At 38.8% G+C, this 25975-nt stretch overlaps 1 protein-coding gene, 1 long non-coding RNA gene and 1 other non-coding gene across 8 annotated transcripts in view; 1 reads left to right on the forward strand and 2 right to left on the reverse strand.

Moving 5' to 3' along the window:
• The window catches only part of PRSS12 (serine protease 12), a 70776-nt gene extending 51828 nt beyond the window's left edge, over positions 1–18948 (forward strand). For 3 of the 4 annotated variants that reach the window (XM_028087397.2, XM_088021063.1, XM_088021061.1), the window contains 4 exons: positions 2294–2372; positions 3066–3188; positions 16614–16894; positions 18641–18948. In XM_028087397.2, coding sequence (XP_027943198.2) covers positions 2294–2372; positions 3066–3188; positions 16614–16894; positions 18641–18948 — 791 coding nt within the window. The remainder of the gene's footprint in view (positions 1–2293; positions 2373–3065; positions 3189–16613; positions 16895–18640) is intronic. The other variant, XM_088021062.1, reaches the window with a different exon arrangement.
• Positions 18222–22137, reverse strand: LOC114196667 (uncharacterized). Of its 3 annotated transcripts, none has more exons than XR_003606766.2 (3): positions 22104–22137; positions 21474–21517; positions 18222–21242 (listed from the first exon to the last, which is right to left on the reverse strand). It is a non-coding gene; the product is annotated as an uncharacterized LOC114196667 (long non-coding RNA). The 3 variants fall into 3 exon arrangements; XR_003606765.2 differs by having other exon boundaries at positions 21766–22129; XR_003606764.2 differs by having other exon boundaries at positions 21474–22129.
• LOC114196677 (small nucleolar RNA SNORA24) lies at positions 21585–21715 on the reverse strand. Its single transcript, XR_003606768.1, has one exon. It is a non-coding gene; the product is annotated as a small nucleolar RNA SNORA24 (small nucleolar RNA).
• Positions 22138–25975: the final 3838 nt, after the last annotated feature.

Here is a 25975-nt window from a genome sequence, read left to right on the forward strand (position 1 = left end):
CACTCTTAATAATATTTTAAACAACCAGGATAAATTTAAAAGTAATTGCAAAAAGAAAATTATCTTTTGTAGAGTTTATTTTCTGAAATTTAAAAACATTAAGGAAAATGAGAAATAATCTTCTAGTATAATACAGTAATAGATGTTTTATACTTAGAAAGGTCCTTGAAACCTGAGAGTAACTTTTATGAAACAACTACTGTTTTAAGTGAATAAAAAAGTAGCTATTTTATAGAAAACTATGGTTACATTTTATGAAAAGAAAAATCACCTCTTTATGTGTGTTGAAAGTTCATAGTTTTGATGCACTGGACTTTCTGAAATTAGGTGTCTATATTTGAGCATTCTCATTTGCTAACATCTTTTAGTTGCTAAAGACAATGCAAAAATAAATTGGATGCTGTTAATATGATTCTTCACTGAGGAGCTTCTCAACTTATCAAATCATATTATATATTTAATATTATTAAATAGTATAGTTATAACTTAACTTATTAAATTCCCTTCAATAATTTAAACTACAGTTAAAAATTGAATATATAATTCTTTGTATTATGTCAAATTTCTGAAGCAGTAGAAAAACATAAAAATTCAATAATTATACAATGTTTTTACTATATTCCTAGGTAAATCTACTTTAAAGTATGAAATACCGTATTTATTTCATTATTTATACATTTATTTTTATAAATTCCCGGAGTTGTAGCAACACTTACTTGATACCTTTCCATGGTTCCAATGCTACCATACCTCAAATAAAAGGATTTTGTCTTAGACCAGCTGGATTACTGAATCTGGCTTATTAACCTATTGATTTTGTATTGAGGTTCAAGACCTAGTGACTTCTTTTTGTTTTTCTTTTTTTAAAAGATTTTATTTATATATTTTAGAGAGAGAGCACAAGTGGGGGAGGGAGAGGGACAAGCAGACTTTGCGCTGAGTACGGAGCCCAATTCTGGTCTCCATCTCATGACTGTGGTCATGACCTGAGCCAAAATCAAGAGTCCCCCGCTTAACAAATGTAAGTTTGTTAAGAATGCACCTCCCTAGTGACTTCTATAAGGGGATTCAAACTCAAGCCATTGGTTATTGGTCATTTGATGGGATCCTTTTATAAATGAACTTCATTTTGCTTTCTAATTTTTTTTTTTTGGAACAGTGGATTTTAAGCTTTAAATAGATTTTACATTTTTGCAACCTGGTGCCTTGCCTCAGGATGATGTAAACTTTCAGTTTTGCTTGCTCAATATTAATTGCATCATTCTTTATTTTGGTGTTATATATATTGACCTGACTCAGAGCATTATTTGAAACTTATGTTTTTCTAATATCTTACAATTTGCTGTGTCATCTAGAGGACTCATATCCTAAGAGATGAGAATTAAATTTAGACAGCATGCCTCTGAGATCATTTGGCAAATTAATGATCTTGGTATACACATTGTTGAACCTCTTTCTCTCTGAAGAAATAACTAGTACTGATTCCCTATTGAGCTCCCTTCTACCTGAATATAATGGGAGAATATTAGTGTTGACTAGATTTTCGTGGTCTTGGTGCAATTCCCAGCCTTCTCTTCTTACACAGATAGAAAAACAGTATCTATCAATACTTTATAACATATACTTAACCAAGGAACCAACATACTCCTATAGACATCCTCCTCCTTTCTAAAATTATTTTTGAAATAGTCATACTTTTACTTTCTTTTGTACACCACTTTTTCATATAATTTAATTCTTTTTTTATGCTCTTGATCGAGTCTGTTATCTTAGGAAGTTAGACTGTATTCCCTCTTAGACTGCTTAGTAAACCCTATCCATAAATTAATATGGTATATGAGTAAATGTAAATGTGAATTTAGATCAGAATCCTATTCTGGGAATATGCTTTGCTCCTTTAAGTTACATTTTTGTAGACATGGCTTGGCAATGTTGTGTATGAAAAGCAAGTAATTTAGACCAGTATCGCCTTTGCAGTTCTCTTGCTTTAACATTCCTGGACTCCAAAACAGCCTCTGAAATCAGCAGAGGAGGAGATGTAGGTACATATAGGATGATGTACTGGGCAGGGTCCAAGTTGAGTATGGGGAACTTCCTCAAGTTCCTGATCTGCTTGTGAATTCTTGGTTAATTGAGAAGACTTTTAATTTTTATTATAAGAAAAAGTATCCTATAATTTGAGGAGAGAAACATTTTGGAATAAAGAACTAAGCAGCAGGAGAATGTGTCACATATGTCTTTACCCCCCTATGAGCAATATGGTAGTCTGATTAATAACCTCTGTCCGCTTCAGAATCCCTCTCGTCTGTTTGTGGCTTGAGATTACTGCACCGTCGGCAGAAGCGGATCATTGGTGGGAAAAATTCTTTAAGGTAAAGGGTCCTTCAGAGGAGATTTTCCATATTACAGAATTACTTATATACATACAGTGTTACAAATTGGGGTTTTTCTACTATTATGTAAGGGATTTATTTTACTTATTTAATTTTCTAAATTAAATACAGATTACACGGAAGATTTCACATTATTAAATTTAAAATGTTCCTAGATTGCTACCTTCTGATTTATAAGATAGATACGTTGCTGAAAAGTTATGTGGCAGGAACTAATTTAACAGGAGGTCTGAAAAAATGTATATAAATACAAAATTCATTTAATTTAGAATATATTTGTTTTAGACTAGACTCTTAATATAATTTTTTTTTATTTGTTGCATTTACTCATGGAAAATCAGCACTTTATTAAATACTTCTTTAGGCTGCCTAGGTGAGGTAGTGGGGAGAGAAAATATGCTTCAAACCATGAAGTATAAAGAAGACTCTACTTGATTCCATGGATGTCAGAGATAGGTGGGATGCGTACAAATACCTATGAGCAGATCTTCAATGTGACCTGCTCAGAGTTCGAGGAGCACCATTTTCAAAGTAGGAAGGGATTTTTACATCCGAGGGTCCCTTTTATATTGCTTTTCTCCCACCTGCAAGCCTTCCGAGTCATTGTTTTAATGGATGCTTTTCTTTGCTTTTTCTACCTTATATGGACTTAAGTGCTTACTTTCTTCTTAGGGGTGGTTGGCCTTGGCAAGTGTCCCTCCGGCTAAAGTCATCCCATGGAGATGGCAGGCTCCTTTGTGGGGCCACGCTCCTGAGTAGCTGCTGGGTCCTTACAGCAGCACACTGCTTCAAGAGGTACGTGTCCACCTTTCCAGACGAATCAGTTGGGCTCTTACTTGCCAGTTCTTCCAATCCCTTCCTTCTCTGTAGCATACTGGAAACTTGGGGTGACAGAGCCAGGCTACCAGTCTTCCTTATGTATGCCAAGGGCATGGTGGAAGTGGGGGAGGTAACAGAAGGAGCAAAGAGAGCCCTCAGGAAGCTACTGCGTTATTAAAGCAAACTCTAGGGAGCAGAGAAGATGTGTTTGGGGAGGGGAGGCAGCTATATTAGTGCTTCCCTCAAGAACATATCTGAAGAGGGGCGCCTGGGTGGCTCAGTCCATTAAGTGTCTGCCTTTGGCTCAGGTCATGATCTCAGGGTCCTGGGATTGAGCCCCGCATTGGGCTCTCTGCTCAGTGGAGCAGGGATCATGTTTCTCCTTCTCCCCTTGCTTGTGCTCTCTCTGTGTCAAATAAATAAATAAAATCTTTTTTTTTTTTTAAAAAGAACATATCTTGAGGGTGAAATCATATCCCAGTAGACCTAGAAGAGACCTCAGATTATCTAGTTATAAACACTAAGAATAGGGAGTGCAATTTTTATTGTTTTTGATTTTTTGGGTCTTCTTGGTGTTTTGTGCCTTTTGTGCATTTTAAATTTCTCTATTTGCACCTTCTAGAAAGTCAGGTTGCATCCTGATTATTTCCTCATGTCCCATCTTATCAGTCCGATCGAAGTCTTCCCAGTTCAGAGGGGAGGCCACACAGAGAAAATCAGTGTGCCACAGTCACACTGCTCATGGGAGCAGTGCCTGCACTAGAACCTGGATCTCCTTTCTTCTTGTCCTGTGCTCTTTTGTGGGCCTGGCTCATGGCCATTTCCTCAGCATGAACTTTGGTGTTTTAAAATGTATACCAATCCTTGGCAAAATACTGATAATTAATGAAGCAAGGTGATGAGTACAGGAGTCTCACTATATTATATACTTGAAAATGGTCATAATAAAAAGTCTTACGTAAAATGTGTAACATGTCACTGAGAAATTCTAACAAGCAAAAATTTGTTTTATATTTTTCCTTATGTGATATCATAAGGCTTCACTGTATATTTGTAATTTATCCATATAGATTTTGTTCACTTTAACCACCATGTGAATCTTAACTCCTATTGAAAGAGTACATCACAGCTTATTTATTCCCCTACTAATGGAGAGTTAGGTGGTTTCCATTCTCTGACTATGAAAAAACAATGCGGTAGTACATATCCATTCTATGTCTCATTGGCTACATATATGTGGGAGCATTTAGCTAGAGTATGGTACATTTCAATTTCACTTGGCCCTACTAATTTTCTTTCTAAAGTAATTGTATCCGTTTATATCTTGGCAAAGTGTAAGTCCCTCTTTACTCAAATCCCTACCTCAACTTGATACTATCAATAGTCTTAATTTTTGCCAGCCTTAGACTTTTTGGATTTCTTTTTAATTCCATTTCCCTGATTAGTGTCTTCCTCTTTCATGAATTCTTTGTTTATATCCTTTGCTTATTTTCTGTTGGATTGTCTTTTTGTAATTGATTTAAAAAATTTGTTCTGTGTACATAGTCTATGTTGTTATGTGTTACAAATACCTTTTCTCGATCAGGGGTATGTCCTGTCACTTGTTTAAGATCTTTTTCTTATAAAGATATTTTAATTTTAATATGTTTAGGTGTGTCAGTTTTTTAAGTTTGATAACAAAATTTTATATTTTATTTAAAAAATATTTTCCTCGCCCTACATGATGAAGAAATTATCTTAGTTTTTCTTTTTTCTTTTTTTTATTTTCTTTTATCTTAGTTTTTCACTAAGAATATTTACAATTTTGCCTGTCATGTTTAGGTTTTTAATCTGTTTACAGTTTTTTGTATGTATGGTATGAGAAAGGAACCTAACTTTATACTTTCATGGATAGTTAGTTTACTATCTTTTTTTTACTCTTTTTACTGAATACTTTCATGGATAGTTAGTTTACCAGCTCTTTTTACTGAACATTATATTCTTTATGCAGTGATTTATCACAACTATGTTGCATGCCAAGTGCAGAGTCTGAGGTGTGGGGCTCGATCCCATGACCTTGGGATCATGACCTGAGCTGAAACCAAGAGTTAGACACTTAACCACTTAACTGACTGAGCCACCCAGGCACCCCAGGGCACCATTTTTAAAGTGTGGTCTTTCTACCACAATATTAGATACATTCAGCTTGTTAAAAATCCAGATTCCTGGGCCTCTACTCCAGATCTACTGAATCTTTGGAGCCAGGCCTCAGAAGTTGGCATTTTTATCAAGCATCTCTGATGATTCTTATGAACACTAATGGTTAAGACCCACATAGGGACGCCTGGGTGGCTCAGTCGGTTATGTATCTGCCTTCAGCTCAGGTCATGATCCCAGGGTCCTGGGATCGAGCCCCGCATCGGGCTCCCTGCTCGGTGGGGAGTCTGCTTCTCCCTCTGCCTTCCGCCCCCACTGTTTGTGCTCTCTCTCTGACAGATAAATGAATAAAATCTTTAAAAAAAACAAAAAGACCCACTTTCCTGGTGGGTAAAATAGAGTTGCCCACAGAGTTAATCAGTCGTGGGCAGCACTGACAGAAAGGTGCAAGACAGCAGTGATGCGCCTTGCTACTCTGTGCTCAAGCTGTTGTCAGAGGCAAAAGCATTGTCACTGTCAGAGAGAACTGTGCTCAGTTCCGGGTGCCGCATCATGAAAAAAATGACGTGGTACACCAGGGAAGGCAAACAGGGGAGGTTCTGTGGAGTTGGATTAGATGTGTTACCTCTTGCTTCAGGTACCACAGATGTTAATGGGAGAAAAGATAATTTTCTTTTTAACATAAAGAGTTATTTTTTATTTCTTTAACACTAGGACCATTCAAAGATGGAATGGGCTGTATGTGGGAGGAAGAGTAAGTTCTGTTATGAAGTGTGTTTAAGCTCAGAGGTTGGATTCATATATTGGTAGAGGTTCTGAAGATGGATAATGTCTAATGTTGAGAGCATAGTGGTGAAACAACATGAGACATATTTGAACAATGGCAGTTATTAGTTAAGATAGTGATCTAGAGTTCTGGTAGTGGACTTACAGTAGAGAATCAGGAAAGGCCTGGAATGCCAGGATAGTGAATTTGTTTCATTCACTAAGTGGTGGGAAACCACTAAAGTTTTTTGAGCCTTGAAATGTGATCTAAGAGTTTTAGGAGATAAGTCATTTGGAGATATACAGGATAAATCTGAGGCGGTAAAGCAAAATTATTAATCCAGGGGTCTCTGAATGAGCTTCAAATTATATGAAAAGTCTTTGCATACATGCTTCTGAAATGACTCAAATTGGTCCATGTTACCAAGCGATTAAGACTCACTATGGTTGGAACTAGGGGGACACTGATTACAAGGCTATTATAATAGAGACAGAAGGTAGAAAAGGAGGGAAAGAAGGTAGAACTGCTGTGACTGAAATCAGTAGGACTTGGTACTGTGTAACAAAAGACGTGGATCTGGCGATTGAGACCAAGGTCACAGTTCTCCTCCAATTTTAACTGTTTAATTTGTGGAAATTATGGAAATTATTTAGCCTTTTGGAGCCCCAGTTTTCCCACCCGTAAAATGAAGGCAGTAACATTCCATGGTGAGGAGCAAATGATATGCTAAGCATCTGAAAATATTTTATAAACTGTAAAACTGAAAACAGATATTGGCTATTATTATGTTGGGGTTCAAAAAAAAGGGAATCAGAGATTATTATTATCAAAAGTAGGAAATTCAGGATGATTTTAATCCACTGACTACCGGAGAAGAAGAAGGTAGGAAATTACAGAGAACCTAGAGAAACCTGTCTTAGGGTTTAGAGTTTGGGCAAAATAACTCTGGAGGTTCAGTTTATCCTCCTCTTAAGATACCTTGTCTTTCAGGTCTCTGTTAAAAGTTATAGACTTCAGGGTTCAAGGCTTAAAGTTTTGAAGTAGGGAAATTACCCAAAAATTCTACTTGAGGTTGAAAACTTTAATCTAAATTTTGCGTTCCCTGGAAGGTCTTTTTCTTTTCAGTACATGTTTGGGTTTGTTTGTTTACATGTCATTATTCCTCCCCCGGAATGGTCCTTCTGGATTCCTGCTTATCAGTAACCATCTCACTTCTGTTTATAAACTGAGTGTCTAGTATATTACTTGGCAGGGAGGAGATACTCCTAAATGGTTGTTGCATGATGAAAGTGGGGGCTCAGTTGCCAAATAGTGGATCCATTTAAGAATGTTGGACTCTTTAGAGGATGGTGGTATTTTAAACCTAGATCAACAGATAATTCCTTCCATATGTCATTTCTGAATTTCTTCCCTTTATCTGCTCAGTATCAGATAAAGACAGTTGATTGAAAAGCAGAGGAGCAGATTATGATATGCAGCATTTTGATGTGCTGTAGATATAATGCAAGATTCTTTTAATGTGTGTAGGGAGAGAATTGGTTTGCAAATGTCTTTTAGATCCATCTGACTTGGTCTGTAACCTTTACCAGATTTCATAGACTTCCTGTTTTGCAGTGCCTAAGGAGGCTGCAGCTCACATCTTTATTGCAGTAAGCCTATTAAAAAGCTAAGGTCACTTACTAGTGATTCAGAATAAGCTCCCAATTTTGTTTTTTTTCTGGGTTCAGGGACTTTGGGTTAAAATAGCCCTCCTTTAATCATCAGAAACTCTGAAATTTGCAAAAATCAATTTCCTTTGGAATTACAGGGAGACTGCCCTGTAGAAGCAGGATCATCAGGTTCTGAGAGGTTATCTTCCTTATAGATTTCTTGGGAGTCTAATTTATTTTTTATTTTTTTAAAAGCTGTTATTTATTTGAGAGAGAAAAAGAGTGAGTGGGAGGGAGAGAGAGAGAGAATCTGAAGCAGACACCATGCTGAGTGCAGAGCCCAATGCAGGGCTTGATCCCAGGACTGCGAGATCATAACCTGAGCTGAAACCAAGAATTGGATGCTTAACCAACTGAACCACCCAGGTGTCCCTTGGGAGTCCAATTTAAGGTCTACTGGTCGGGGACCTAAATTTCATATTTTGAAATTAGCTCTCACTCCTTTTTTTTATTTATATCTCCACTGCTTTAACTACTGGACTTCTGTATGTGCTCTGTAATGGTTTCTTGTTCATCAGGCCTCCCTTGGTGCCTAATTCTTGCAGTGATGATATAGGCCAGTGTTTTTGAACAGCTATTTGTGAATAAGGCATATGGTGCTGTTACCATCTGTGTTATTTTATACTGTGGGATGACAGCTTTTTATGTTTTTTTGTTTTGCCTTTATAGTCGTTCTTTTATACAATTCTCATGTCAGAATAATCTAAGAATGATGGCCTGGGAGGTTGAGATCAGAATGCAGTTACTTCAGATCCACTATCCTGTCATATTCATTTTATATAGTCTCTTTACATGATAAGGGTATTTTATTGTAAGGCTGACAGAGTTCCATGAAATTCTAACTTGTTTGTAACTTTCACATATGCTGTGTCCCAAACACTTTTTTATGCCAACATAATTAGGGTAACTGAGGTAATTGGTGAATCACCATTTATAGGCCTTCTATCTCATTTTTCACATTTTTCCTAGTGTTAATGCAGTGCAAACTTTGGAATGCAATATCCTGTTGGCATTTTGAAGTGGAAACTTGGAATAAATCAAGGTTTTTTGTAGTCCCTATAAACTTACATAATATAAATTACTTGCTTTTGGTATTTTCTACTCTAAACTGTGAGTATCATGAAATGACCCTCTCTCTATTGTGGTGCAGCAATATAATTGAGAGAAAAATTCATGAATATTACATTAACTCCTTTTAGTTGCTTATTCTGGTAACAAGCATCATTTTGGAAGAAAGAATGAATGCAAAACAAGATTCTCTTCTTTCTGTAATTCTACTGCAAATTTGATTTGATCAAGAATATAGCTTTACCTGATTTTATCTTTTTGATTTTTTGCCTAGAAACACTATAGCAGCTGGAAATTTTCAGAGATTGTTGCTCTGAAAATCAGAAATGTTTAAATCTTTGAAATTAAAAAGATGAGCTACAGAGATAGTGGAGTCACTTTTTAAAAACACGAAGTGTCAGGTGCTTAGCATATGCTTCATCATAACCTAGTATCTAGTAGAGTTCATTAGGAACATGGTCTTTTAGTGCTGTACATACCATCAATCATGCTAAAACCATTTCCTGAACACACACAACACACACATACACAAACATACACACATATGACAGTGCAAGGTTCTATGGAGAAGGTCACTTCTCTCTAAGCAACTGTAACCATTTACACAAACAACTTCAATCACTTTTTGAGTTTCATCCAGACAACACAAAAAAACGGATTCTAGTAGTAGCAGATGTGTACAGGTTGATGTAAAAGACTTTCTAAAGACATGAAATCTATGTAGGAAACAGACATAAAGAATAAGACCCTGCAACATGAATTAACTTTTATTTTTATTTATTTATTTATTTTTAAAGATTTTTACTTATTTATTTGACAGAGAGAGACATAGCGAGAGAGGGAACACAAGCAGGGGGGAGTGGGAGAGGGAGAAGCAGGCTTCCCGCCGAGCAGGGAGCCCGATGCGGGGCTTGATCCCAGGAACCTGGGACCATGACCTGAGCCGAAGGCAGACGCTTAACAACTGAGCTACCCAGGCGCCCCAACTTTTATTTTTAATTTCAGTAATTTTTTGTTTTTAAACTCTAAATCTCAGAAAAATGGGGACATTGGATTTTACTAAACTGCTGTGTTTCAGATCCTTTCTTGCTCAAGCTTGTCTGGCAATTTCATCCAATTTTTATTTGAGGAGGAGTTGAAGGCATTTCAGCAAAGCACACAACTGGATGGTGTGTCAGCCAAACCTAAAATGTTTGTTTTAGAAGCATTTTTGAATATAATAAAGTCTGTCAAAGTAACAGAAGGTCAACTAGAGTTTTTTTGTCGGAAAAGAAAAAGATTCCTTGATATGTTTTCTTAACAAGTCTAGAACTATACTAAATGCTTTCAAAGTCCACAATCATATTGGGAACCTCAGCCAAAGTGTTATCCCTTAAGTATATAATCACACCCACTGAGAGAGGTGACAGTAGAAGACAAATATTTGCTTAGCTAACTAATCCAGTCTTGTGTTGGATGCTCTTCAAATTCCAAGCATGTGATTATTTCTAAGAATAATTGGAGTGAAAGGAGTGTGGGAATCACTGGTTAGGTTTAGCTGGCCCATTTCCTTAAATTAGGACAACTTTAAAAGTGTAGGTACTAATAGATTTATTTTGACAAAAATGATGCTTTTTCTCAGGTAAATATTTTTTGTTTTCAGTTTAATATCAACTGCTAATTGGTGAGCATACTAAATTTGGAGTATATTCAAAACTATTGGCTGAAATCTACTTGATTTGAGAACACAGTATATGCATATAACGTATAGTATGGGTTTTGCATTTTGATACCTTTATGTAATCTCGTATGATGCTCACTTCACCTGGTGAGAGTCCAGACATGCAGGGGTAGGAGTTATCACTATGCCTTTAAGTCTTTGGTGTAGTGCTTTTCAAGCTTGACTGTGAATTTGAATCACCTATGGTCCTACATCAGCCCTATTAATATTCTCAGAGATTGTGTGACCTGGACATTTATATTTTAAAAGTGGTATAGGTGATTCTGGTAAACAGCCAGAATTAACAAGAACATTAGATATTTGAGAGATTTTAAAAAATTGGTGGCTCAGTTGTTGAGTGTCTGACTCTTGATTTCGGCTCAGGTCATGAACTTGGGGTCGTGAGATCCAGCTCTGTGACGGGCTCTGCACTCTTGCACAATCTGCTTAAGATACTCTTATTCTCACGCCCACACGCTCTCTCTCTCATCTGCCCTTCCCCCGAGTGTGTGCACTCTCTTGCTCTCCCTCTCAAAAAGTACTAGAAACTTTAGTGATGGTGTTCTAAGAACTGGTGAGAAGCTCTGATTTAAGTTAGGGATGACAGTGTACATATGTAGATGTGGATGTCTTTGAAAACAAGTTGTTTAACACACATTAAGGCTTCTCTGTGCCAACCACTTTGCCTAGTGCTGAGGATACAAAAGTGAGCATGGCATGGTCCTTACATTTATGGAGCCTTTAACTGGGAGGACCTGACATCTTAACTTAGTCTTAGAAACTGTTATGAATGCAAGGACAGTGCGACCGGGAGTGTCCGAAGACAGGACTGGCCAGTTTTCAGGCAGGGCAGGAAGAGCTTCCTGGGAGGTTTTTGACTTGAGAATTGAGTGATAAAACCAGTTTTTGTCATATGGGATGGGAGGGGTGATGATACTACAAATAGTCTGAATAAAGACAGGTGTATGAGACACCTCTTCAAGCAACTAAAAGGACAGGGGCATGGAGAACAGGCTGGTATCAGGTGGGAAGGCCCATTCTTGGATTAATTTGTATATCAAGTAAGGCATTTGAACTTTATTGTGTAGATAATGGAGACCCCTTGAAGGCTATACAGAAGAGTAGTTATATTGTCAGATAGAAACCTCACTCTAGCTGCAGTGTGAAGAAGGGACTGAAAAAGTTAAAACTCGAAGCAGCAAGACTATCAGACAGACTATTGGAGAAGTCCAGGCATGAGATGACACATTAAGACAAGATTCCTCAAGACTTTAACACTGGGATATTTTTTTTTTTTTAAAGATTTTATTTGAGAGAGAGAATGAGATAGAGAGAGAGAGCATGAGATGGGGGAGGGTCAGAGGGAGAAGCAGACTCCCTGCTGAGCAGGGAGCCCGATGTGGGACTCGATCCCGGGACTCCAGGATCATGACCTGAGCTGAAGGCAGTCGCTTAACCAACTGAGCCACCCAGGCGCCCCAACACTGGGATATTTTAAAACACAATTTCCTTGTTGCAGTAATGTCTTGTTGCTTTATTTACTGGCTGAAGACCCAATTTTCAGATAATGTAGAATATATTTATACAGCTAGTTTAGATACAAGGATTATTTTAGCAAAGTATTGCAGCTCTCTTTCAAAGAGTGGAAAATATTGTTGCAATGACTTTTTTTTTCTTTTTAGGTGAACAGTAATGTAATTATCTGAAAGGATACAAAAAGTTCACATATGAAGGGAATGTCTCCTAATTCAGGCTTAAAAATTATAAGCAACGTGGGGCACCTGGGTGGCTCAGTTGTTAAGCGTCTGCCTTCGGCTCAGGTCATGGTCCCAGGGTCCTGGGATCGAGTCCTGCATCGGGCTCCCTGCTACGTGGAAGCCTGCTTCTCCCCTAGCCTGCAGCTCTCCCTGCTTGTGTTCCCTCTCTTGCTGTGTCTCTGTCAAACACAAATGGATAAATCTTTAAAAATATATATATATAAGCAATGTAAGAGACTGCATTAAAGAGGTAATAAGCGGCGCCTGGGTGGCTCAGTCTATTAAGTGGCTGCCTTCAGCTCGGGTCATGGTCCCAGGGTCCTGGGATCGAGCCCCGCATCGGGCTCCCTGCTTTGCGGGAAGCCTGCTTCTCCCTCTCCCGTTCTCCCTGCTTGTGTTCCCTCTCCCGCTGTCTCTCTGTCAAACAAATAAAAATATTAAAAAAAAAGATATAATAACAGGATGCCTAGTTTATCCCAAACTATTTCTCTAGACCAGTGCTGTCTAGCAGAAATACAATGTGAGCCACAAACGTGACTTTAAGTTTTCTAGTAGCCACATTAAAAGATAAAGCCAAACAAGTCGGGGGCACCTGGGTGGCTCAGTTGGTTGAGCGTCTGACTCTTGATTTTGGCTCAGGTCATGATCTTAGGGTTGTGAGATTGAGCCCCAAATCGGGCTCCACGCTCAGTGGGGAGTCTGGTTCAGAGACTCTCCCTCTCCTCCTGCTCATGCGCACTCTCTCTCTCAAATATTTAAATAAAAAAAAAAAACAGGTTGAATTAATTTTAATTATATTTTATTTAGCTTGGTATATCAAAAATATTACTGCAAAATATAAAAATTGGGATACTTATTATCTATGAAGACAATATATTTAGTATTCTTTTTCATGCTAAGTATTCAAAATACATTGTATATTTTATACTTTTAGAACATTTCAGTTCAGACTAACCACATTAGTACTCCAATATCCACATGCAGCTACTGGCTTACAGTACTGGACAGTGGAGCTCCAGATAATTTCTTCAACTCCATTCTAAAGATACATGAAACATTTCAGCAGCACTTTCAAGGATATATTGGCAATTCTTTTTTTTTTCCTTTAAGATTTATTTGAGAGAGAGAGAGCATACGTGGGGAGAGCAAAGCAGGAGGGGCAGAGGGAGGGGGAGAGAGAATCTCAAGCATACTCCACCTTGATTGCAGAGCCCCACTCAGGCCTCAATTTCATGACCTTGAGATCAGGACATGAGCCAAAACCAAGAGTCAGACAGACGCTTAATCGACTGGGCCACCCAGGTGTCCCTTGGCAGTTCTTCTCAGAAAGGTGTTAAATCACTTGAGGTTTTACTCTAAAACCTGAATACATTAATTAGGCCTACTGCATTTTTATAATACAGTATCAGTACACAGAAAGTAGAAGTGAGAAGTATTTAAATTTGATTTTTCTCCATGAGTATTACTTTTTACTGTTTCAGGATGTGAAATAATACCAAACTTTATTTAAATTTTGAAATGGAATCCACAAGAGTATATTCTCTGCGAACAGTGTATAAAAAGCCTTCTGAATTTTGAAGATCTGTGATGAGTTAAGGTTGGAAATGGAGAATCAAGGAATCAGAGGAAATTATTAGTATTATAGATCAACAATAGGTGGCTGAATAAGATGAATCATCTTTGTTTCACTGTTCAATTTTTTCAGCTAACATAGTTAAGAAAATTACTTTATATACTGCAAGCCCTATATAGGGGTATCCAGTGTTTGAGCAACTTAGCGCTTCCAGTAATTTTACAGGAGGAAATGGGAGGTTGTATTTAAGTAGGCAGTCACTAGAAAATTCCAAGTTTTGAATACTGACTTCTCTAAATTCACATTCAAGCACAGGTCTTGTATCCAGTCTAATACTTCCAAGTTTTCATAAAAAGAATTAAGGTGAGAGCTGTAACAGTCAGTCAGATGCTAGCACAAAGTAGGTGCGGAGTTGATGAAATCATAGCTGGAATTTTGGCAGATAAAAAGAATGAAGGACTGAGTTTTTGCAAAAGAATGATTGTGGAATCCAAGCCTGGTAAAAAGGTGAGTCATAAGCAGAGTGAGATTGCAGTGAAAAAAAAAATAGTGGGGTCAAAGGATTGAAATTTAATGGGGTTGAAGGAGTGTAGAGCTGTAAAATTGTAAAGACAGGAGGTGGAAAGTAGGAGATGCTTGAAATCAAGACTTCAGAAGTTTGTAGTATTTGGTGAATACCAGGTCTGGGTCTCATGATGGGAGTAGGTGGCTGAAATGGAGACTAGGCTCACTGCAGGTGAGGAAGTTAGGGAATTAAAAGGGCGTTTTGGAAATTAAGTCATTAAGAATGTTTTAAGCAGTGGTAGGGTTTAAGTAAGCGAGGTGCTATATAATCTTAAGTGAGAAAGAGGAAGTAACCAGGAAGTGGGGTGGATCATGTATTCTATGTCAGTAGTTCTCAACTGTGGCCAGTTTGCACCAGAGGGGACACAGGGAAATGTCTGGAGACATTTTTGGTTGCCACAATTGAGGGGTGTATGCATGTGCTTTACTGGCCACCTTGTGAAGAGAGGCCAAGGATGCTTCTAAATATCCTACAATGCACAGAACAGCTTCTCTCTTACAACAAAGATTTATCTGGTTCCATATGTCAATAGTGCTGAGGTTGGGAAACTGCTTTAGGCGGAGGCACCACAATCAAGGTATGTTGGTTGAAAAAACAAGCTGAGAACTATCAATCCAGTAAATATTGTTTCTACTTAAATTGAATAGTTTAAGGGAAAAAGACATTAAAAATATCTATTCATTCATTTACTCAATCAACAAACATAGGCTGCATTTCTACTTAACAGGGCATCGCTATTGTAGGTTTTTAAGATTCATCAGTTAACATAAGATCCCTGTCCTGAGACTAAGAATTCCTCAAATCAGTGAGATCATATGATACATGTCTTTCTCTGATTGACTTATTTAGCTCAGCATAATACCCTCTAGTTCCATCCACCTCGTAATCTCAGGAAACAAACTGAGGGTTGCTGGAGTGGTGGGGGGTGGGAGGGATGGGGTGGCTGGGTGATAGACATTGGGGAGGGTATGTGCTATGGTGAGCACTGTGAATTGTGCAAGACTTGAATCACAGATCTATACCTCTGAAACAAATAATGCAATATATGCTAAGAAAAAAAAAAGAAGATAGCAGGAGGGGAAGAATGAAGGGGAGTAAATCGGAGGGGGAGACGAACCATGAGAGACTATGGACTCTGAGAAACAGGGTTCTAGAGGGGAGACGGGTAAGGGAATGGGTTAGCCTGGTGATGGGTATTAAAGAGGGCACGTATCGAATGGAGCACTGGGTGTGATATGCAAACAATGAATCATGGAACACTACATCAAAAACTAATGATGTAATGTATGGTGATTAACATAAAATTTAAAAAAAATCCATGAAAATCTTTATTCTTAATACCTGTGTCTTAGAAGTTTTCTTTATGCATTTTGATAGTTATCTAAATCCTCTAAGATTACATTAGCAATTAAAAAAAAAATCTGGTTTGAAAAAAAAGATCCCTGTCCTTGGATGCCTCTTAAGCAGAGAGACAGCTATAAATGTAGATGGTCTGTTAGAAAGTGGTGTTATAGAAGAGAGATTAAGGATATTGGGAGTGCTGGGGAGTGATGGACAAAGGGTAGACTGCAGTTCTAAATCAGGGTCTCACTGGGATGATGTCTGGACAAAGATTTAAGAGATGAGAGAATATGAATATATGTTGCCCAGAAAATATAGTTTTAGTTTGCATTCACTTCACAGGAAAGGGGTAAAGTGGGTTGTGCTAAGGGATACAAAATTAGACCAGCCATGATTTCTGCCCTAAAGGAGCTTCGTGATGAACTAACATCTTGGAAATCCTAGAAAAACGAAGACAGCAAATACAAGACAGTAATTTTGCTCTATACTCTTTGTTCCTGTTTTCATCTTTTGTCATTATCGGAATAACAGGTTAATGATTAGCTGTTATTTTCCACTTGTGCTCCACATTTGCTCCTTCTCAGAAAACAATTACACAGGAACCTGGATTAAGCAGTGAAATGATGAAATGGGTTTGGAGTAAACAACCTAGAGTGGTGGGGTCAGAGAACAGGAAAAGGTAAACTTACAGAAAGGGATAATGTTTAGAAGAAAGGCTTGCAGTATCTCTATTTACCTTCCCTGCTGACAGTTGTTTCCAGCCACTTACTAGCTCTCTGCCTCTCAGGTATGGTAACAGCACAAGGAGCTATGCTGTTCGGGTTGGGGATTATCATACTTTGGTGCCAGAAGAATTTGAAGAAGAAATTGGAGTTCAGCAAATTGTGACTCATCGGGAGTATCGACCTGACAGCAGTGACTATGACATCGCCCTGGTTCGATTAGAAGGACCAGAAGAGCAGTGTGTTAGATTTAGCAGCCATGTTTTGCCCGCCTGTTTGCCACTCCATAGAGAGAGGCCACAGAAAACCGCCTCCAATTGTTACATAACAGGATGGGGAGACACAGGTAATGTAGATAACACGAAGGATAAGTGAGACCTGGGCATGTTCTTGTGTCTGGGACTATCAATACTTTTGGGTGTACAATGGGAATGAAAATCTTAAATGGGTTCAGGCTTAGTTGTTTGGAAATTGTTAAGTGTGTGATGCATGCATGTAATTTGGATTCATATCCTGAGGGTACTGTTGGTTACCATTATTATTAGCACAGATTGACAGAACTCAATTGCCTTATGGGGTAGAGAATCCTGTACTTTCAGTTCCATAGACTAGTAAGGAGACAGAGGAACGGATTTTTCATTTTTAAGACCCTACTCCAACACTTGGGGCCTGGCTCGTTATATTTAAAAAAAATCATTTTTTAAAGATTTTTGTCAGAGAAAAAAAAAAAAAGCAGAAGCAGGAGCCTGATGTGGGCTCGATCCCAGGACCCAGGGATCATGACCTGAGCCGAGGGCAGACGCTTAACCGACCGAGCCACCCACGTGCCGCCCCCCCCACTTTAAAGCTTTTTGTCAGAGTGGCTATATTTTTTAAGCTTTCCCAGAGGACTCTGATTTAGCTACACCAGCAAAGGGCCTTGGTGTTTGATGGCCTTGTTTTTTCTCTAATAAAGGCCACTATCAAACTCAATTTTATGGAGAATCTCTAAATATAGAACAGACAAGAGAGCTACTATGAAGTGGAGATCCAACCCACTTTCTCCCCTTCATCCCACCCTCCCAACCCCCAAGCTAGAGCAAGATGTTCATCTTACAGTCTTCTCAGGCAAAACAATTTTCTGGATTGCCTTGCTATAGAAATTAAATCAGTGTACATCAGCTAGTGCTTTGTTCAGGATGGTCCTTGAGAAAGATGTAGGGCTCACCTAGACTGGGTGCTTGATTCACAAATGGCTATTGAATAAGGGATAGGTTGACTGCTCTCCATTAAAAACTATCAACACTGATCATTGTACTCTTGAAAAGAACATCAAATAAGTATTTCTACGTGTGATAATTTCAATGTTTTATTTAGTAAATGTTTGTGTTCATTTCATCACACTGCACAAAATATGGGCTTTATACTTGCATTATTTCATAGCTGCATAAAGGCAGAATATCTGCTATAGATATACTGAAAAGGCATGTAACTGTCCAATCCTGAGATAAACCACAAAGAAAACATTTTCCGGATGATACAATAATCAGATCAGATCTCTGTACACTATGTGGATCTATGAGGCAAACAGTCTCTGAGAAGGCTTAACTATATCCATTACAACTCATGAGGGAGGGTTCATTTACCTTCCTTTAGACAGAAACAGAAATTAACAGTTAACAGGAATGACAAAGTCAACTTTACACAATGTTTTATTAGGAGTTATTACAATTAATAGGGTACAAGAAAAACAATGGAATTTAGATACAAGAAAAGGCTCATGGAGAATATTATCAATTATACATTTTAGCCACTGAACAATGAGTGGCCTACCAGTATAGAGTACACAAACTTCAAACGCTCAAACTTAGGCCTATTTGATATATAGTAATGTTTTGCTCCTCCATTCTTATGAAATGCCATGCTTCTACCATGCTATTTAGAGTAGTTCTTGCCATTTTATGTCCTTCTATACCATTTAGTTATCACTCATTTAAACTACACTAGATCACAATAAGGCTTTTATTTTCAAGATTAAAAGTTCATTTAACTGTTAAATGTTTTCTGTAAGGTCTTTAGCTGGCATCTAATTCAGATTATTTGGTCCGACTAGGACGAGCCTATTCAAGAACTCTACAACAAGCAAGCATCCCCCTACTTCCCAAGAGGTTTTGTGAAGAACGTTATAAGGGTCGGTTTACAGGAAGGATGCTCTGTGCTGGGAATCTACATGAACACAAACGTGTTGACAGCTGCCAGGGAGACAGCGGAGGACCGCTCATGTGTGTTCGGGCAGGAGAGAGTTGGGTTGTATATGGGATAACCTCCTGGGGGTATGGCTGTGGAGCCAAGGATTCACCTGGTGTCTATACAAAAGTCTCAGCCTTTGTACCTTGGATAAAAAGTGTCACCAAATTATAATTCTTCATGGAAACCTGAAGAGAAAGTATGTTGGAAAATTTTCAACCTCTACATTAGCACTCAGCCAGAGATGCCAACTTATGGGGATGAGAGCCATGTTTCTGCTTTTGTGTTCTGATTAAATCATGTACACCATTGCTGCTTGAGAAATTTGTGATGTGAACATTCTGTTAGATACCTCAGTGTAGTACTAATTATTCTTGATTAGCATTGTTGAAATTCTTTATTCTCAGCACTCTCCAGAGATTACTGTATATCAATTGTGCAATAAGCCTGTTTTTATTCTTTTGGATTAAGAGTCTATAATTCAATCAATACTCTTTATTACACTTAAGTGATATTGTGTAATTAAGCTCAGATTTTCTTCAAAAGGCTGAGAAATTTCCACATTGACTCTCTATAGCCTGTGACAAGTGAGGAAGTCAAGGCCCAAAAAGTGAAGGAATCCATTATAAACCTAGACTGGAATAGGATCAGTCACAATACATTCCTGAATAAAGCCTTTGTACCATGCACTATGGCAACACATTCTAGTTACCTAGCAAAATTTGGAATACCTGATAGTAAAGAATGCCTTCAAGTTGTTGGGATATACAACCTAATTTATCCACCTTATTTGTTAACATCCTCTAGCAGTTACTTTCGGCTTGATAAAATTTTTCCTTGGCATCATGCGATTTGCTGTACCATGACTTAAGAGTGCCATCTATTGCAACTTTCTTATAATGACTAAAACGCGTAGATTTCCACTATCCTGTCCCAGCTAATAAAGACACACTATTAAAAAAATGCTTTCTCTGCTTATGTAGTGGGGGAAAAAAGCTCTAAAATATCTTATTTGTTCCAACTGATTTAATTCATACTCCAGCTATGTGCTAGACACTGCATTAAGTGGCTATGCACCTCACTGACAATTTACAAAAGGCTGATAAGATTTTACAGTATCCCTAGCTTTCAAATTGTCGAACAGACCTAGAGGCCAAGGTAAGCCAGTGGGATCTGAACTTCAGAATAGGTGCCCCAGTACTGACAATGTTGTTTTCCCCCTCTACTGCTGTCTAAAGTCAATTTTCTCCTTTGGCTATTTTCCCAACCCAGTAAGGGACAGCTGCTTACTATGGACTCTTTCAGGACATTCTTGATAGCAATGCAAAATCTTTGCCCAAACATAAAAGGCATGCCCCTCAGGCCTTAAGTAGTTTTAAGCAGTTTTTGTATATCCAAGAAAGATTTGCATAAAGACAGGTAAAGAAGTCAGTGTGAACTTTAGGACCAGTTAAGTAAGCCTCTTCAAAGGCTAAATCCACATGAATGGTACTTCGCTACTTTCCCTACTGCATCTACTTGTGTCCTTTTTGTAAATCCTCAGCTTTGCAAAAAAACTGGTGCTAACATAAAGGTGCTTTATAGTTTACTACTTTACAAAACTGCAATGCTATATCACACATAACATTAAAACTTTTCTAAAAGCTCAAGATTTTTGATAAAGGAAAAACTTTTCAAGCATTTACATCTACAGAGATGAGAGCTACACAGTGCACACCTGCACAAGGGGCTTGAAAAAAATGTGCAATAGAGGAGAAAATTTATCTCTACTGAAACTTCGCACAGGCCACCTTTCTAATTAAACTATAGTGCAGATGCAAGCAACATTTATATTGAATTTTTAATAGACCAGAGGTTGGGACACTTTTAAAACAGCCAACAGGCAGCCTACAGTTTGCTCAAACTTGAATACTTGGTTCATAATGTCTTTATTATAGCTCTTGTTAAGCGTTAAGTGTGAATTTTAAATGACACAAGTGTTCAGTGCACATTTGTGTGAATAAAGTACATAGTTGTTCATCTTGTATAGTAGCCTTAATCTTTTGTGTGGTAACTGTGCTGTCCCTTATGGGTACCCGCCTTTAATGTTGTTTCCCTCCAAATACTGTAGTACCTTACACCAATAATCATCATTCATACTACTTCCATACTACCTCTTACCAGAAAAAGTAGTCTGTTACTTATTATTTGTCGTAACAAATACCTTTCCACTTCCTTTTTAGAGAACCTGGATTCTCCAGATGAATCAAGCATTTAATTACAGCAAGCAAGTGCTCACTTATTCTCTACTTAAACGCCAGTTAAGCAAAAACATCAGACCTATATTGAAAACACCACACTGATAGTTTCCAGAACATTATTTGCACTCAATACCCGAGCTATTGAGATTTAAGATCACCTTTTGGCAGTACACCACAGGTTTCTAAACAAACAGGACTTCACCCATATCACCTTAATTTCTTGATTATCTGCAAGAGAAGAAAACCACCTTTATAAAACTCTTATCTGTGTACTCACATCACTGTTGAGATTTTAGCAACTACTTGTTACTTTCTGTTTAGCTGGCTATTAACCTCTTTCAAATTACAAAGTTAACAGCAAGAAGGGGCCAATTCTGGCCTTCCAATTCCTTAGCAGGAAGGGTTTCAGAACTACGAAGGGTTTCACTAACTACGAAATACGAATAAAAAGGAACCTACCACGTCATGTTTTCTATCATCCATCGGACACTTGGTTCAGCCTCCTGGAAACATTTCAACAATAGTTAGATGTGTGCCCAACAACCCAGCACCCTCCAGGTTTTCCAAAGTGAATGTTACTTGTGCAAGTCAGAATCTGATACCAATTAAATGGTGACAGCTTTGCCAATAAACAAGAATATGCTCTTCCATGGCTAGGAAGGGAGACTGCCACAGCTGACAGGTCCCAAAGATACATGGAGATTCACAATCCCAGAGCAGATGAGCATGCACAACCACAGACACTACTCACCTTCCGGATCTAAATGGGGGAGTTTCAGGATGCGGTGTTACTATTTAACAGTGGCGGAGTAGATTCAAGATGGCTACTTGACACCGACAGCGGGTTTCGCGACCTTTGCCCGAGGGCCCACGACCCGGGCGCGCTCGGCTTCAGGCTCGCCACCCAGGGCTGCACGTGGCCGCCTCGTGACCTCAGGAACACCCAAGGCCCCTCAGGTTTTCCAACCAAGAGGTTTTCAAAGCGGACGTGGACATACCACTACAAGTCTCTTGAAACCCCTGCATTTTAACTAAGCCGGAAAGTTCTGCCCCAATTACCACCTTAGTGCACAAAACGCGACAGCCTACCTTAATCTCAGAGCCTAAAACCCGACGCTTCCCGGATGTAAAAGGCCGCGTCCGTCGGCGCACGCTCTCTTATAGGGCTGGTGACGCTATTCCGGGGAAGCGCCGCGAGGGGCGGGGCCCACGCGATTTTTCCTCCGCTCTGCCCTTCACGGCGCCTCCACGGTTCCACCCCTTCGTGATGGCCCCGCCCACCTCTCAGAGTTTGCTCCACCTCCCCCGCCCATCCAGGGGACGGGGCTGCTCACCAACCCTTTGATTCTGACGCGCGCGCCTCCAGGGGCGGCAGAAAGTTCTCGCGATACTAGGGAATCCTGATGCTCGTGGTCTCCGGCCGACTGGGAAGGTGAAGTTTTTGTTTCCTGGTTACTTTAGGGTAGTTAACTTTCGAGGTTGCCATAGTTACTGAAACACCGAGCTATATAGTTCTCCGCTTCTAAACCTTTAGGTAGGTTAATATATATGGAACTAGCTGATTTTTTGTCTATTAGTGAACTATCCGGGACTCCCGTCTTCCGCTGGAATTGCTGTTTCTGAAGCTCAGGTGTCAGTGATCTGCAGTCATTTAAAATTTTTTTTTTCTGGTCTAATCTCTTAGGAGTATTTACACTCATTACTGAAAGCCTCGCCGAAAGATTCTGTAAACACAAGTTTAGAAAAAGCAAAGGACATTAGCCGGAAGAGCGTACGGCCGACCCATTTACGTGTGTTTCTGAACATGGCCCGCGTTGCAGACTGACCCAGTGTCGTTTTTACATATCTGGCCGCAGCTGGGCTCCGCCGACTCTTGAAAACGGGCGCCTAGGTCTTAACCTCCCTGCTGTACCTTCGAGGGTTTAAATAAAGAAATAATAGAGCTACCCCTTGTAAAATGGAATTAAAAATGTTTAGGAATACTTTTAGTCCTAGACATGTGCTTATTAACTGCCATTACATTTATTTTCTATTTTCCCTTGTCCTCTCAGATGAAGCAAAAGGGAGGTTCGAGGCAACGTTTTTACTTAGTAGTGGACCATTTGGGAAGGTATGTCGCCGCAGTTGCTGTCAGGAAAAATGGTATCAGGAGGCCTGGTGAATAAAGTGCCACAGTAGAGATCTACAGAATCTTCATGAAATCCCTGCATACTGTTCAGGGGGAAATAATTAGTAAGAGCAAAAATTGCTATTACGGTTAGCGTCGGAATGACAAGTTTATAGGAAATAAATTTTAACTTGAAAGAACTAAAGTTTCTGAGGCTCACCTTCTCTCACCCTTTCTTTTTCTTCATCTTACTCCATCTCACTAATGAACGGAAGATACTATTCAATAACAAAGTTTAAATACCAAATCACAGTGGAGAGTTTTGCCAAATTAGATTTCATTTAGAATCTCTTGCAAAGGCTGTCCTAACAAAATGTCACAGATTGGGTGGCTTCAACAACGGATTTTTCACAATTCTGGAGACAAAACTCTGAGATCAAGGTGTCCACAGGTTTGTTTTTAGACCTTCTGTGGCCTGTAGATGGCCCTCTCATCCCTGTATCTTCACATCCTTTACCCTCTAGCTTCTGTATCCCAATCTCTTCTTAAAAAAACACAGTTATTTTAGATTAGGGCCTTGCTTATGACCTCATTTAACCTTAATTGCCACTTTAAAGATCTTGTCTCCAAATACTGTCTTATTCTGAGGTATGGGCTGTTAGGACTTCAACGTGGGGATGCATATATCTTTTTTGATTTAGTGTTTTTGTTTTCTTCAGATAAATACCCAGAAGTGGAATTGCTGGATCATATGTAATTCTATTTTTAATTTTTTGAGGAACCTTCATACTGAGGTTCCTCCATACTTTTCCAAGCGGCTGGATGAATTTACATTCTCATCAACAGAAAACAGGGTTTTTGCTCCACATTCTCGCTAACCCTTGTTATTTCTTGTTTTTGTTTTTTGTTTTTTTAATACTAGCCATTCTGATTGGGGTGAGATGATATCTCATTGTGATTTTGATTTACATTTCCCTGATTATTAGTGATGTTGAGGATCTTTTCATGTGTCTGTTGGCCATCTTTATGTCTTCATTGGAAAAATGTCTAGGGGCTCCTAGGTGGCTCATTTGGTTAAGAGTCTGCCTTCACTCAGGTCATGATTTCAGGGTCCTGGGATTGAGCCCCACGTCGGGCTCCCTGCTGAGCACGGAGTTTGCTTTTCCTCCTCCCTCTGCTCTTCCCCCTGCTTGTGCTCTCTCACTTGCACACGCTCTCTCTCAATTAAAAAAAAAAAAAGTCTGTTTACATCCCCTGCCCATTTTTTAATTGGGTTGTTTAGTATTTTGCTGTTGAGTTGTATGAGTTGTTTATATATTTTGGATATTAACCCATTATTAGATATATGATTTACAAATAGTTTTTCCCATTCGGTAGGTTGACTTTTCATTTTGTTGAAAATTTCCTTTGCTCTGAAGAAGCTTTTTAGTTTGATGTAGTCCCACTTGCTTATTTTTAGAGTCAGATCCAAGGAATCATCACCAAGATCAATGTCAAGGAGCCTACCGCCTATGTTTTTCCCTAGGAATTTTATGGTTTCAGGCTTACATTCAAGTCTTTAATCCATTTTGAGTTCATTTGTGTGTGGTGTAAGACAATAGTCCAGTTTCATTCTTTTGCATGTGGCTGTCAAGTTTTTGTAGCACTATTTATTGAAGAGACTGTCCTTTCCCATTGTATATTCTTGGCTCCTTTGTTGTAAATTAATTGACCATATATGCATGGATTTATTTTTGGGCTCTCTATTCTGTTCCATTGATCAATGTGTCTGTTTTGTTTATTTTATTTTTTAAAGATTTTATTTATTTGAGAGAGCGAGAATGAGAGAGAGAGAGAGAGCACATGAGAGGGGCAGATCTCCTTGAGAAGGTGCCGTTAGGTCAAAAAGACCTGAAGAAGGTGAAGGAATAAAACATGCTGGTACCTGGGAGAAGAATATATATATATATATATATATATATATATATATATATTTAAGGATTTATTTTATTTATTTATTTTATTTAATTTATTTTTTTATTCTTGATGTAGTGTCCCATGATTCATTGTTTGTGCATAACACCCAGTGCTCCATGCAGAATGTGTCCTCTTTAATACCCATCACCAGGCTAACACATCCCCCCACCCTCCTCCCCTCTAGAACCCTCAGTTTGTTTTTCAGAGTCCATCATCTCTCATGGTTCGTCTCCCTCTCCAACTTACTCCCCTGAGATTAAGAATTCCTCATATCAGTGAGGTCATATGATACATGTCTTTCTCTGATTGATTTATTTCACTCAGCATAACACCCTCCAGTTCCATCCACGTCGTTGCAAATGGCAAGATCTCATTCCTTTGGATGGCTGCATAATAGTCCATTGTGTATATATACCACCTCTTCTTTTTCCATTCATCTGTCAATGGACATCTTGGCTCTTTCCACAGTTTGGCTATTGTGGACATTGCTGCTATAAACATTGGGGTGCACATACCCCTTTGGATCCCTACATTTGTATCTTTGTGGTAAATACCCAGTAGTGCAATTGCTGGATTGTATGGTAGCTCTATTTTCAACTGTTTGAGGAACCTCCATACTGTTTTCCAGAGTGGTTGCACCAGCTTGCATTCCCACCAACAGTGTAGGAGGGTTCCCCTTTCTCCGCATCCCCGCCAACATCTGTCATTTCCTGGCTTGTTAATTTTAGCCATTCTGACTGGTGTGAGGTGGTATCTCATTGAGGTTTTGATTTGGATTTCCCTGATGGCGAGCGATGTGGAGCACTTTTTCATGTGTCTGTTGGCCATTTGGATGTCTTCTTTGGAAAAATGTCTGTTCATGTCTTCTGCCCCCTTCTTGATTGGATTATTTGTTCTT

The sequence above is a fragment of the Eumetopias jubatus genome, unplaced genomic scaffold, assembly GCF_037043125.1.
Source record: "Eumetopias jubatus isolate StellerSeaLion01/CBP00866 unplaced genomic scaffold, mEumJub1_p1.0 scaffold_2, whole genome shotgun sequence".
NCBI lineage: Eukaryota > Metazoa > Chordata > Mammalia > Carnivora > Otariidae > Eumetopias > Eumetopias jubatus.